This window comes from Delphinapterus leucas, chromosome 19 (assembly GCF_059928025.1).
Source record: "Delphinapterus leucas isolate spDelLeu-1000000601 "Yukka" chromosome 19, BTC_Dleu_Yukka2, whole genome shotgun sequence".
Lineage (NCBI taxonomy): Eukaryota > Metazoa > Chordata > Mammalia > Artiodactyla > Monodontidae > Delphinapterus > Delphinapterus leucas.
The window spans coordinates 47732459-47746792 of record NC_143147.1 but is presented as its reverse complement, the minus strand read 5'-3'; the positions used below and the strand labels follow the sequence as shown (position 1 = coordinate 47746792).

The 14334-nt window shown below is 35.5% G+C and overlaps 1 protein-coding gene across 1 annotated transcript in view; it reads right to left on the bottom strand.

Annotated features, from left to right (window-relative positions):
- The window catches only part of SKAP1 (src kinase associated phosphoprotein 1), a 275906-nt gene that overhangs the window by 188937 nt on the left and 72635 nt on the right, over window positions 1–14334 (bottom strand). Inside the window, exon 4 of the mRNA XM_030762053.2 lies at window positions 9248–9364. Within this exon, the coding sequence (XP_030617913.1) occupies window positions 9248–9364 (117 nt within the window). The remainder of the gene's footprint in view (window positions 1–9247; window positions 9365–14334) is intronic.

Genomic DNA, 14334 nt, shown 5'->3' with positions numbered 1-14334 from the left:
TCCCTAAACTGTGACAATCTCTAGGCCCAACTATGTTCTTGGGCATTCATAAATGTCTTACAATGATGATAATGGTCATTTGTAGAAAGGAGCACTCATGATCCCAGTTAACCCTATGCCTTTTTTTTTTTTTTGCGGTACGCGGGCCTCTCACTGTTGTGGCCTCTCCCACTGTGGAGCACAGGCTCCGGACGCGCAGGCTTAGTGGCCATGGCTCACGGGCCCAGCCGCTCCGCGGCACGTGGGATCCTCCCGGACTGGGGCACGAACCCGTGTCCCCTGCATTGGCAGGCGGACTCTCAATCACCGCGCCACCAGGGAAGCCCCAACGCTATGCTTTTTTGATTAAAACAAAATCTGGAGTATTATTATGAAATAACATAATTACAAAATTAACTATGACAATGATGTTTATTTCTTAGAGCATTCCATTAAAATATACCATACCATATAAGCTATACCCTAACAGCTCATAGAAATGGGTCTGCAAATAATTGGCTAAAGGCTTCTATAAGTGAAAACTTCCCATGAAGGAACAACTCCCCTATAAATCCCAATTTTACAAGCCAGAGAAACCACTTTGTATAATCTTTCTTTCCCACTAGGCTAATGTATCTGTGTTAAAGCTACTTAGGACCTAACATAAAAAAGACTGTCACTCAAAGTCAGAAAGTCAGTGTAGACCATAAGTGTAATTATAGCTTGTGAATTCAACAATCTTCCCCTAGTAGACAATAATATTCTAGATTAACAGGTTTCAGCATTGTTTTAAACAGCATTACTAACATTTAGTTTTTACTTGAAAAGTCAGAGTTCTATGATAAAGCAAAAGAATTTATGGCTAGTAGAAAAACAAAGATCACCAAAGCATGAAGAAATGGCTAAAAATATATATATTTATATATATATTAAGTATAAATTTATACTTATATAAATTAAGTATATGTATCTATATACTTGGCCTGAAAGTTTTATGCCTAAACAAAATTCTTTCACATTTAAGTGAATATTAAACTTTGAGATAAAAATGGTCAGTGGCTTTGGGGCTTGAAGAAGGATGGTCTGCCTCTGACTCATTTATATATCAATCAGATAAATATACTACATTAGCAACCAAAACACTGTATATCATTTTACCACCACTGTAATGACCACACTAACAACTTCAGTAATTATATTCTAGGACTTTCATATTACCATTACACTCACTGACTAGTTTAGAATTTGGAGAGAAACAAAGAATACTTGAGGCAATATGAAAAAGCTTAATCTCATCAGCCAAATCACTCACTTAAAAATCAACTATTTGCATTTAAAGATGGCCACTGTTACTTCACTACTAATTATAGTGGAAGCTCAAAAAATGTTTGACCTTTCAAAGAGTGGACTTTTGCTCATACTCCCAGTCTGGAAAAGATTTCTAAAAACACTTTGGCTACAGCACAGGCCAAATCTTATCTTGACTTTCTTCCAAACCACTGCAAGTCCAACCAGTTTTTTTTTTTTCTGAAAACTCTGTCCCTGAAAATCAGCCCTTGTGATTATGTACCATATACTTTATAGTGGGGGTGTCTAGTCTTCTCTCTTCAGCTAGATTATTTGCTCACTAAGGAAAGGAATCACATCTTATTTCTTTTTGTATCCTCCACACAGCCTCTAAACTCATGATTGAATAAAGGTATTCAATATAGGTATTCAATAACTAACTCTTCATTGGCAGTATATTAAAATCTATAACATGGACAAAAAGGCCAAAAAAGATAATGAATTAGTTCTGTGTCAATTCAAAAACTAATTGTATGCTGTTCACAGTTATAATTGGTAGCTTTATGGAGCCCTTTGAAATTCTTTATAAAATATAGTGCTTCCAAATCATCCTGGGAAGAAGATAAGAACATACATAGGCCAGAGAGACACACATGTCTGAAGGACTTAACTGAAACTTGTGAGAAATGGCTTAAGGCCCATAGTCAGGCAAAGCTATTTGGGTCTGCACTGAAAAGCATGCTGAGGTCATGCAGGGGAGGGAAGGTACATAGTATGGGTCAGGGGAGGCCACAGCCAGGTCTTGGTTTCTGTACTGGTTCTGTCTTGCTGACCATAAGACCAGGCACTCAGCCTTTCTAAAAATGTAGTTTCCTCTCTGGTAAAACAGAGGTTAGATCAGGTGATTACCAAGTCTCTTCCATCTCTAAAATGCCATGGTTTTAATGTTAAAACATGGGTTAAATTTGCAAGGAGTTTTTCCTAGTGAAAGAAGCATTATGTAAGATAGCCAACCATCAACACATGTGAGAGTGCTTTACTGAGCACTGGACAGAACATTAGAGTTTAAACACGCACCAACAGCCCAACATGCTGGGCTGAAGAATGACAAATGGGTAGTTCATAGACAGATAATTGTTATTGTTTTCTTATTCTTCACAAAACATATATAATCCTTGGTAATCATTTGTTTAAGTTATATAAATTACTGTCAACTTTGATACCTAGTTTGTCATCTTCATCTGTGATTTATACCAGACTATATAAACGACATGATGTCTTAGATCTAATAAGACATTTATCTTCATGAAGGAGGCCACTGCAATCCTGAGTGACAGCTTACTTACCCTTATCACAGTTAACTCACCATTGGGTCCTTAATTTCTCCCAATGATCTGAAATCTGATGGACTCACCTGGAGCCAACAGAAACTTGTTCAGAAATCTACCATGCTCACGAAAGTATGTGTTTTACAGTAGGAATTTGTTCTTTGGCCCTCAAAACACAGACATGGAAATCAGTTTTGTGTTCCACAGTGTGTACTCTAAACACATGGATATAACTTCTGTTAGGGGTGACAGGAGTCATGTGCCTTTATTAAAGAAAAATATACCTGCACGCAACAAAGATGAAAGCAAGTGTCTGAAGAATAAAAAGAAAATGAGATAAATGCTTGTTTGAATGTATGTATGTTTATTTACATAATCATATATGGAGAGGGACTATCTGAGTCACTTTCATTATCTTCATATAATAGAATAAAAAGGAATTAACAACTCTAAATATGTTCATATAGTTTGTGTAATTTAAGAAAAATACACACGAAGAAAGTAATGGGCTTGACCCTGTCAGTGAGAAGGAAGCAAATGGCTTGCTGTTTTTAAGCCATTAACTCTTTCAACCTACCAGGGTACCAATGACTGAGCCTGCAATAGGTTTTTAACATTCCAAGTAAAGCATTTTCCTCCAAAGCTGTCAGCAGCATTCAGCCTATGGTTTACCTGATCAGAGAGGTCACTCACTACTAATCACTGCACCATTAATTCACATACCTCTGTAAACATTGTAAGAAGTACAGTTTATTTATTCTGTGAAACAATATAATTTATACAGTAAAATCAGGCCTTATACACAACTCATAGCAATGGGGTCTCAAACTGGCTTGTGAACAAACATTTTTTATCCTCACTGAATATAAAGTCTATCGGGGTGCTATGAGTAGACTTAGATGGCAACACTAGCTTAATTAGCAGAAGTTCTAGGGATAGGATTTCAGCTCAATAAGAGGAAACCTTTTAAAATAATTAGACCTCTTTATAAGTATCTAAAACATGACCTTGAGAATGTAAAACAAAACAGGGAAAAAATGGATAAATCTACAACTATAATTGGAAATTTTAACACAAGCTTTCCAGCAGATAAAAGGAAAGCTAGGATACAAAAGATCTGAAGAACATTATTTACAAGTATAGAAATAGTTAAGAGTGTATTCAGTGAATACTTCAGGATGCACATAGCACATAAGCACAAACTATTACTAGGCGACAAAAGAAGTCTCAATAAAGTCTAAAGAATATAAATAGTATATATTATGTTTTTAGGCTCTTACATAATAAAATTAGAAAAATAAAAAAAGCAGATTAAAAAACCCCTAGAAACTAAAACAAAACAAATCAAAACAAAAACCAGGAAGAAACACACAAAAACGCTTCTAAATAACACATAGGTTAAAAAGGATATCAAAAGAAATTACAAAATACTTAGAATGGAATTATGAATTATAATGAAATTAGTACATATCAAATTTTGCATGATGCAGTTAAAGCAGTTTTTAGAGGATAATTACCTTTGAACACATTTATTTTTAAATAAACATTATATTCGGTGAAATAAAAGCAATAAGAGAATGATACATAAAGCCCATAAGAGTGGGTGTTTCAGAAGTCAAACAACCAGCTAATCAGAGGTCTTCAAAAAGCAGCAGCTTTGGAATCTACTGGAATCCTACCCCCACCCACTACCTCCCATAGATTAGGCATGTCATCCTTGCCAGTTCATTTAATTTCTTTATCTGTAAAATGGGGTAACAGTTCCTCCCTCTCTGAGCTGGTTTGAGAATTAAATGAGATAATCCACGAAAAGCACTTAGTACAGCATAGTAAGTGCTCAATAAATTGTTCCTGTTACTAGATGACCATCATCTTTTCCAGCTCTCAGACTCTAAGATTCTAATTTTGGTACAAAGAAACTTAAGACAAGCATGAATTCCAGCCACAAAAATCTAATCAATAAATTAAACTTTCATTTTAATTTCACAATAATAAAAGTTTTGTTTAAAATATATTCTTCTTTCCCTCAGAGAAGATATTAAAATAATTTCTTATTCCTGTTTTTATTATTATAGAAATAAAACACACAACGATCAACAAAAGCTAGTCTGTTATTCATAATATTAAATCCAAAACTGACTTCTATTTCAGAACTAAGTTGAAAGCAGAGAAATGTTTTTAAAAAGTGCTAAAAATAAAGCCATAAAAAACTGATTCTCTTTATTTTCAAAATATTCTATGTTTTTTAATGTATCTTTCAGAAAAGGCATGGAGTTGAAAATGGCCACTACTGGTACATTAACAGGTCTAAAATTTCTTTTAAATCAAGTAGCATTTAATAAATTGGTCAATAAAGGCTCTTCACTTATCACAGGTCTTTATTTTTCCAATTCTATTTTTTATTTTGCTGGAGAATAAGAACGTTTTCTAACCTTTAAACATCCCGATGTAAAAATAAATTATAAAAACATTCTTTCTCACTTCTTCCCAGACATATCTGCCCAATACCATTCATTACCTTTTCTTTAATTAGAATGTAATAATACATGATACATAATACAATATTATAGATTTTAGGTTTCTTCCCTTATAAAATAATTTTATTTTTTCCTTTTCTTCGAGAAGGAGTTACTATACCCTTTTATAGAACAATCATTTTCCCTAACCCATCTTTAAAAAATGTATGTACATGTATGTACATGGGGGTTCTTCATAATACTAATGAAATAAATTTATAGACACATTAAAATATATTGTACATTTTGGACGATGAAGCAATCAGCCAGCCAACTATGGCTGGCTTTTGTATAGTTATTGTACTGAATGTTTCATACTAAATTTTTTTCCTTCAATATGGTAGAAACAATGCCTTCCTAAGTCTATAAATCTAAATATTATTACTTGTTAGCAAGTTTTCACTCCTAATGATGGGGTTATGCTCTTATTTGTAGGTGTCTCTCCATAGGCTATAGCCTGACATTCTGAGACTGACAGCACTTACTAAGGAAGCAGAGAAGGAACTGTGATTAGGTAGCAACATGCTCTCATTTTTATGCATGGTTTAGCCTGTAACCTTGGTTTTTATTTTATGCAGTGCACCTGGCCAGGTTTCTATAGTCTTTTAGAGCTCTTTGTAGTTTTCACAAAAGCGTGACCCAAACACGACATGTACCATGGTTACTGCTTCTCATCACTGGAGTTATGGGCAAATGGGTCAGACTGTGTGTCCTTGCATTGCTGTTCGTTTAGGACACTGCTCTGGCTAGAGGTGGAAAGCAACAAAGCTGAAATATTTTAACAGTGGCCTTTCATTTTTATAATAAAAATTAAAATTCCAAAAGTCTAAAATAATGTCACCACAAAGAAAATTTTAGAAAAATCTTTTCTTCCTAAAGGATCACCCTAGCTGTCTCATCAGCAAGTGAAGACACTGACTTTATATTTATCCATTTGTCAACTTGTTAATAGTGTGTTTTCCCAATGAGACGGACAGCTCCATGAGGGCAGGGACTGTGTTTGACTTTTTACTGCCTATTTCACTAACAGCTTAGCACAGTGCCTTGCTATTACCTTATAATCTCTAAATAAGTATTTGTTCAAATAATGAATAAATAGCATATCAAGTATTACTGTTCTCCATAATGGTGCAAACTAGTTAAATAGGATATAAAGTTTACTTAAAATTTTAACATCTTTATAAGCTTCTCTTTAATTTCACAGGAAATGTACATATCTTTATTTTTCAGGGGAAGGAAACAAACATTTATTGTGCCTATTACGCATCAGGCACTCAGGCACTGTGCTAGATTCAATGCTTTGCAGCAACTCATATTTAAACATTATCTCATCATCCTACAGTCAAATTTTTAACACAAACAAGTCTATTCCTACCTCTACCATTGACAGTGTCACTTTGGGAATTCTGTTAACTTGTATGCACAGAACTGAAAATAAAAATCTATTAAGTAAAATTTTACTATTATTAACACTATTGGGGAACTATTATGGAACAAAGTTTCCACTATGGAATTTTCCAGGTAATAGGTTTACCTCTTTCAACACTAATTACTTTCTTTAATTTCAACTATTTTTAATGAAAATATTTTAAACATACTATGTGTAGCTATACAGTCTTAACCAAAATATCTGGAATATGAATACATCTTTTTTTTTTTTTTCGGTACGCGGGCCTCTCCCGTTGTGGAGCACAGGCTCTGGACGCGCAGGCTCAGCGGCCATGGCTCATGGGCCCAGCTGCTACATGGCACGTGGGATCTTCCCAGACCGGGGCACGAACCCATGTCCCTTGCATCGGCAGGTGGACTCTCAACCACTGCGCCACCAGGGAAGCCCCCATCTTTTTTGATAACTCAGATAAGGACAGTGGTAAGGATAGCAGAGTGGTTATGAGCAGAGGTTCTAGAACAAGACTGTGTAGACATAAATCCTGGTAATACTACTTACTAGCTATTCGATCTTAGATAAGTTAACTTCCCTAGGTCTCAGTTTGTAAGTTAACTTCCCTAGGTTTCAGTTTCCTTATCTGTAAATTGAGGATAATTCTAATACCTACCTCTTAGGGCTGTTCTGAGGATTAAATGATGATAAATGCAAAGTACTTAGAACACAAATGCAAGGTATATAGTAAGTGCTCAATAAAGGCTAGCTAAAAGTTTTACCTTATTAAGGTACTGAGCTCTTAGGGGAGAGTTCGGGCCATTTCTCTCTCTGGTACAATATGGCCCCAGGCTACTATGTTATTTTAGTTCTTATATAAATTTTGTGGGAATTCCCTGGTGGTCCAGTGGTTGGAACTCCACACTTTCACTGTCGAGGGCACAGATTCGATCCCTGGTCGGGGAACTAAGATCTCACAAGCCATGTGGTACAGCCAAAAAAAAAAAAAAAGAAAACAGTTTTATTTACAGATTTTGTTTTCTATAACAAATTTTAATTGTTTTCGTGTTTCTTTCCTCAATGTTATTTGTTAATCGATGCCTTTACAGTACTTTTTCTTCTAATTGGATGCTTCACTCTACTGTGTGGGCTGAGAAATCAAAACACTGTAATGGTTAGACATTTGTAAGAAGAGGAATCCCCAGTGAGGGCCTCAGAGGCTTTCCCAGGAGTAAGGTACATAAATGTTAACCTGGGACTCAGGAACATCTATTTTCACTTAGAGGTCTTTCTGGCTTACTTATTGTATACTCAGCTGTGTTTGGGAAAGTTGGAAATGCCAAATAAGTGACCTATGCATTAATGAGGTACTATTGTTCTAATTCTGTCAAGCATTAGATTGATCAAAAACAAATGAAAGGTTGATTTTTTAAAAATGTTTTGCACTGTTAATTTTCTATAATTATTAATCAGCTACCAATGTAATTATTAAGCTTTCAATCCAAACAATGTTTTTACCTGAACCAACATACAGATCTCACATTAAGGCCCAATTTCTAAAACTTGGGTATTACTAATTGTGCTAGTACGCAAAGCTCAAGCAAAATACACTGTTTCTGTGTGACTGAATCCATAGTTCTCATTTGGTGGTTATCAATTCAATGAAAGGGAGAAAATATGAATCACTGAAAGGGCCAAATGAAATAAGAATTAGTGATGAATTAGAAAGAGAAGGGAAGGTAGGGATTACGAACACTTGGAAAATGCCAAAGTCAGAGGGAAATTTGGAAGAAAAATAAATAGAAAGATCACAGACTAATAAAGAAAAATAAGGAATAATTTACCAACTTTACTCCCAATCCCTAAGTGAATAATAAGCTTTCAATTTAATATTCAGTTTAGTAGCATTTCTACCTCCCCCCCACCCACACTGCAAAGGCACAAGAGAGACTTTGATAAGATAAGTGTGTATCAGTGATGATCAAACCTTCTGGTCAAGCCAAATGCCAGAAGAGGCACTGTGAACCTCCCACCCCTGGAATAGCCGAGCCTGAGCCAGAAACTGGCAGCCACCACGCCAAAACTTTTATATTCATGTATCTTAAAAATTCATATATATTTTCATTCCACTCTGTTACATAGCAATGTGTTTCTAATATAATGTTTATAAGGGTTGAATTATTTAACTCTTCCCATTCCCAAATCTTCAAATAAAATTGATGCTCCAGGAAGATTTGCATTATAGTTCTTGTGGCTTTCCCTTCCCCTTGAGCAACACCAATATGGTCAGAGGTATGTGAAAGCATGGGTAAAAATGATATCTTATTATAATATGATAAGTTCAAGGGTCTCAAATAATCCACAATAAATCAATAAACTAATAATCATTAAATGAAAGCTCTAATTCTCATGAAACTCAGTGAAGCTAAAAAATCTGAAAGAATGGTAAAATGGGATCTGCAATCTTAAAATGCCCTCTTAGCTTTTCAGCTACAGTTCTTATAGAAAGATCAATAATGATGTCTTCCCGCTCCAATATGGAATTAGTGTTTCCCTAAGTACATTAACTTCAGAACTATTGAATTACTAGGAGGATCAGCACCATAATGAAACAAATAATTGTTCTTGGCGAACTAGTGTTTACCAACACAGAGAACCTTCTGAAGGCTGCTGGATTGAAAATGACCAAAGGCAAAGACCCCAGGACAAAAAGCATAAAAGTATGGTTATCCTAAAGCCAGAAAGATGACACTCACCCTCATCCTGATAATCTGACAAAAACGGTGCATCTGATGTGAGAGAAGGGCCATGAGTTCCACTGTGATTATCATCAGAGCTGTCCTGTCCAAGGTAATTTTCAGCTTGGTCTCCCCCTGAGGGACAAAAAAAGAAAAAAGGTCGTACTTTTGACATCTTTATAAAAGTTTTTGTAGATTCCTTCTGGTATTCACCAAAAAATATGTATATTTTACTTGATGGACGTGGCCACTATCCATTAACACAAGAGAAACATAAATAAATTCAAGAACCAACCTACCTGGATGGGAAATTTTCCATTCGGCTAACTAACTAGAACTTAGAAACTGTTAGCTTAAAATGAGGAGAACTTTTGCCACAGAAAGAAACTTCTCCATCACACTTAAAATGAAAACATAGCTATATAAATATCCCATTAATTACAACCTTTACCCTGAATGCCTCTATTTCCAAATGAAATAGATTACATAAAGGGTTAAACTTCTATACATAATATAATGTAGCAAGGTCAATATTCTTTCCTTTTCTGAAAAATAAGAGAAGTAAAATTAGAAGCTGCACTATTCCAATTTAAATCGCTATTTGTTTTGCAATCTTAAGGAAGTTCTCTTTACAATTCTCGTTTACAGCCTATGCAACCAAGCTCTTAGGAATTCTAAAAGCCCTATGAAGGTAATATTTGTTCTGTAAAATGGCTTCGATGAAAGGCAATATATATACAATACCGAGTTATGCAATTAAAACAATGCTAATCTCTTTTGGGTGTTTTCAACATACACTGGATTATATTTTGTAGAAGTGGCCCATGCTATTGTGATACTTTAAAAGGTTTAAAAGAAGATGTTAGCTCATTCAGAAACCAGAAGAAAAGGCTATGCACTGCAAATGGCTTTCCTTAAAATCCCCCAAACAGAGGTACAGTCTGCTGATGAAAGGACACCAACAGCTGCTCAGTTCATTTCACAAACTTGAAAAGAGGATTTTCAACTGAATTTAATATTATCTCAGATACTAATTTCCAAAGGAAATCGCCAGTGCTAATCTCAGTAAACACTGTAGAGTTTTGGCCCTGGATTTCAACTAGGGAGCAGTGAAACCAAACAACAACCTACATAGAATCTGTATTGCCTCACTTTAAAGGTTTATTTCCTACAATTAAACTAGAAGGATAGGGAGTATATAAAATGATTAAAAGCGAATCACGGTAGCCTTCTCTCTCCATAAATTAGATGATCATATCTAGACTCTTCTACATACGCTCAATGGTAGGTAGATGCCCATAACTGAGTTGAACACCTGCAGATACAGGACTTTAAAAATAAACCATGGAGTTTATTGTGGAGAATAAAATTAAAAAAACAAACAACCTCACACAACAGTCACTGGTTGGAACCAAAAGAAATGCTCTCTACTTTACTAGGTTACTTGATCAAGACACAAAGCTTATAGTTCTGCTGAAGTACCACTGTGAAATTTCTATTATAAGCAGAAAAATTCTCAAATACTGAACGGAGGGTTAACATACTCAAATTTCTTTTTTAAACATCTTTATTGGAGTATAATTGCTTCACATGGTGTGTTAGTTTCTGCTGTATAACGAAGTGAATCAGCTATACGTATACATATATCCCCATATCCCCTCCCTCTTGCGTCTCCCTCCCACCCTCCCTATCCCACTTAACACCACTGCAAATCTACTGAAATTATTTTATCAAGACAATCTAAATGGACTGCCTGGCAGGTAACCCGAAAGTGAGCTGTGAGGTTAAAGGAATTTAAAATTTCTGAGCCAAACCAAAATCCATTTAAAAAAAAGTAGTAGTTTGGGTTGCCAAACAAAATTAAACACTTGTAGGATATACTGAGTATTATTTATCAGCTATCACTTTAGACTCAAAGTTTTCTGCATGCTTCAAAAATTTGACAAATTTACTCTTACATACTTTAGCAGTCCAGGCTTTTTTTTTTTTTTTTTAAGCAAATAAGGAGGGGCTTTGTTTTATTTCGTTTTTTTTTTTTTTTTTTGCGGTACGCGGGCCTCTCACTGTTGTGGCCTCTCCCGTTGCGGAGCACAGGCTCCGGACGCGCAGGCTCAGCGGCCATGGCTCACGGACCCAGCCGCTCCGCGGCATGTGGGATCTTCCCGGACCGGGGCACGAACCCGTGTCCCCTGCACCGGCAGGCGGGCTCTCAACCACTGCACCACCAGGGAAGCCCTGTTGTTGTTTTTAATGAACTTTTAAATTTTCAAATAGTTTTAGATTTATTATAAGTATTGCAAAGACAGTACAAAGAGTTCCTATATACTGTTCAACCAGTTTTCCCAATGTTAACTTCTTACATAACTAGTGTATACTTGTCAAAACCAAGAAATTAGCATTGGTACATTGCTATTAACTAAACTACAGACTTCACTTGGATTTCACCAGTTTTTCTACTAATTTCCTTTTTCTGTCCCAGGATCCAATCCAGTTACATTTAGGGCTTCCATTTTTAAAGTCTTATCCAAAATACCTGCCATCTGATTTACTAACATCAGATGGAAAAGTCACTTCCATGTGATTCCTATGGTATCTAAATATAGTTACCCAAGGTGGGCTTTTAACAGCTACCTCTGTGCTAAATGCAAGACCATGACTCCATAAAGTATACGACAAAGGTATCCAACTCAATGCAGCAAAAACAGAGCCTAGGTCAGTACTAAAAATGGTTGCAAAAGGGGAAACATTTAAAAATATGTTTTACATCCAAGTGTAATTAGTTCCCGGTGATGGAAATGTTGCTATAAGTGTTTTCAGTGTCTTATCAAGTGGCCCAACTCCCTTGGGCACACACAGAAAAAAAGCCTGTGACACTGTATAAATAGACACTCCCGTGTAATTAAAATGATTACAGCTACTCAAGATGCATGGGTGAAAAATTTTATGGAAGAATCAGCAATTACTGTGGTCATTTTGGATTTGTTGAAGTTTAGAACATCATTTTTCCTTAAAACATAATCTCAAGTGATCTCTGGTTTCATCTACGGATCTTATAATCGCAGTTCCAAGTGGCCACAACCATAGTCCAGTGGGATCAGACATAAATGATCACAAAATATAGTGACAGACATTTCCACTCAGCAGCTCTACAATTAGGGCTTAGAATTCCATCTGCTCTGAGTGGCTTTCTCACAAGCAAGACCCCTTGCCACGAGAGACACACTTTCCCATTGCAACTTGCTCAGAATCAATATATTTCTATCCAGATATATATACTAACACACAATATCTCCATTAATCACATCCACTACCTCCAGTCCCTTCCTTTTGTATTTCTAAACAAGATCTGGGGGAACTATATCAAGGGTTCACCTGCTATTAGCTGGTCGTTTGCTCCTCTATCCTAAGTGTCATAAGAATTGGGTACTAGATACACCCCTTAGTATATTCAGTGGCAGATTCTCCATTGAATATCATGCTGAGGGGCCTACAAGGAGGATGATTTCTCTATTGTTCTTTCCTTAGAGTCAAACTCAATTTCATTCATGCTCCATAGAGTGATAAGTTGGGAATTTCTGAGGGTTGGAGCAGAAAGATAAAGCAGCTTTGTGTCAGGTGTAAGGTAATTATTTGCTAGGGTTTCTGTGCTATTTGTTTTTATTCTGTGTTTTCATTAACAGCTAATGAGTTTTCTCCCTTAATTCTGAAACAATAGCTTAGCCACTAGAAGTTGGCTTTTTCTGTCATGGATTCAACCAGCTGTTGCTGCTTCATAAACTTTATGGAGAAGTGAATTAAACTGCTAAAAACTTTCATTTCCTAATTCAATTCTGAACAAAACGGGGGAAAATGAACCATGATGATGTTCCCCTTGTAACTATTTTGACTCAGAGCAAACCCATCTGATTCTGAACTTGCAGGTACTATTTAGGGACAAAAACAGGCCATAATGATGATTTTACTTAGAAATGAGAAAAAAATGAAAAAAAGACAGAAAGCAGTTTAAGCATAAAAATAAGAATAACAAATAGATAAAGCATATAAATATATGTTTGCTTATTCAATTTGTAAAGGATCAATGTGGTTTTTTGTTAGTATGAAGTCATCAACACTTTTCTTCTAATTAATTATAAGCTATATTGTAAACACTTTATTCACATCTGCAACCAACTGTTTATATGGCATGGTTGAAAATTTTCTTGGGTTTGCTATTACTTCACCAAGTTATCTTTGGATAATATAAGGAAATTTAAATTAATGTAAAATTGTCTGCTTTTTCTTTGTTGTTTTTATTGCTGCCATTAGAAGGGAACACATGACTTCTGACTCTATTTAATATTTAAGAACCCATGAGACACAAAGCTCCTTCTTTAAACTAATAAATCCTAAATAAAATGCTATAAATAAAGGTCCCTGATCCAAATCCAGGTAGTTTTCATGCTTGATAGCATGAATATTGCCAGATTTTCATGGACCAATTTCCTAGTAGTGCAGTTTCCAAAGCTGAACTAAGGTAAGATTAGTAAAACTGCAGCTTATTATTCCTTATTATAACCATTCATCTAAGTTATTGAATATAACACCAATCTAAGAAATATATTGAGTACATATGTGAAATGTTATTCACATGTAAACACAGTATGGAGCACATTTGTAACACCAAAGCTAAAGTTCTGTCAACACTTCCTTTATAAATTAGATAACCATTTTGCACATACTCATGCATTAGAAAATGAATGGCGTTTCCCACAGAACATGTTAGAGGCTTCACCGATTTCTAAATATCCATTTGGATTTGCGTGGTTAGTTCTTGTGATTAATCCATGTATAGTGAAGGTCTCAAATTCTTCTCTGTTCTAGACAGTCTGACTTCTTGCCCATCTTTTTTTTTGGTCTCCTACACCTAGCCATAACTCAATGTATAAATATTCTTTTTTTTCCCAAGGCCCTGGCAGTGAGTATAATAGTACTGAATGTCATTAAGTCTACAGAACAAATGATGGGCCAGGTAAAGAAAGTTTCCACTTATCATTCTTCTAAAAAGTTGCTCTAACTAGATCTTGAATGTACAAGAAATAAGTTGAGCTTATGACTCAGTTTTTAGC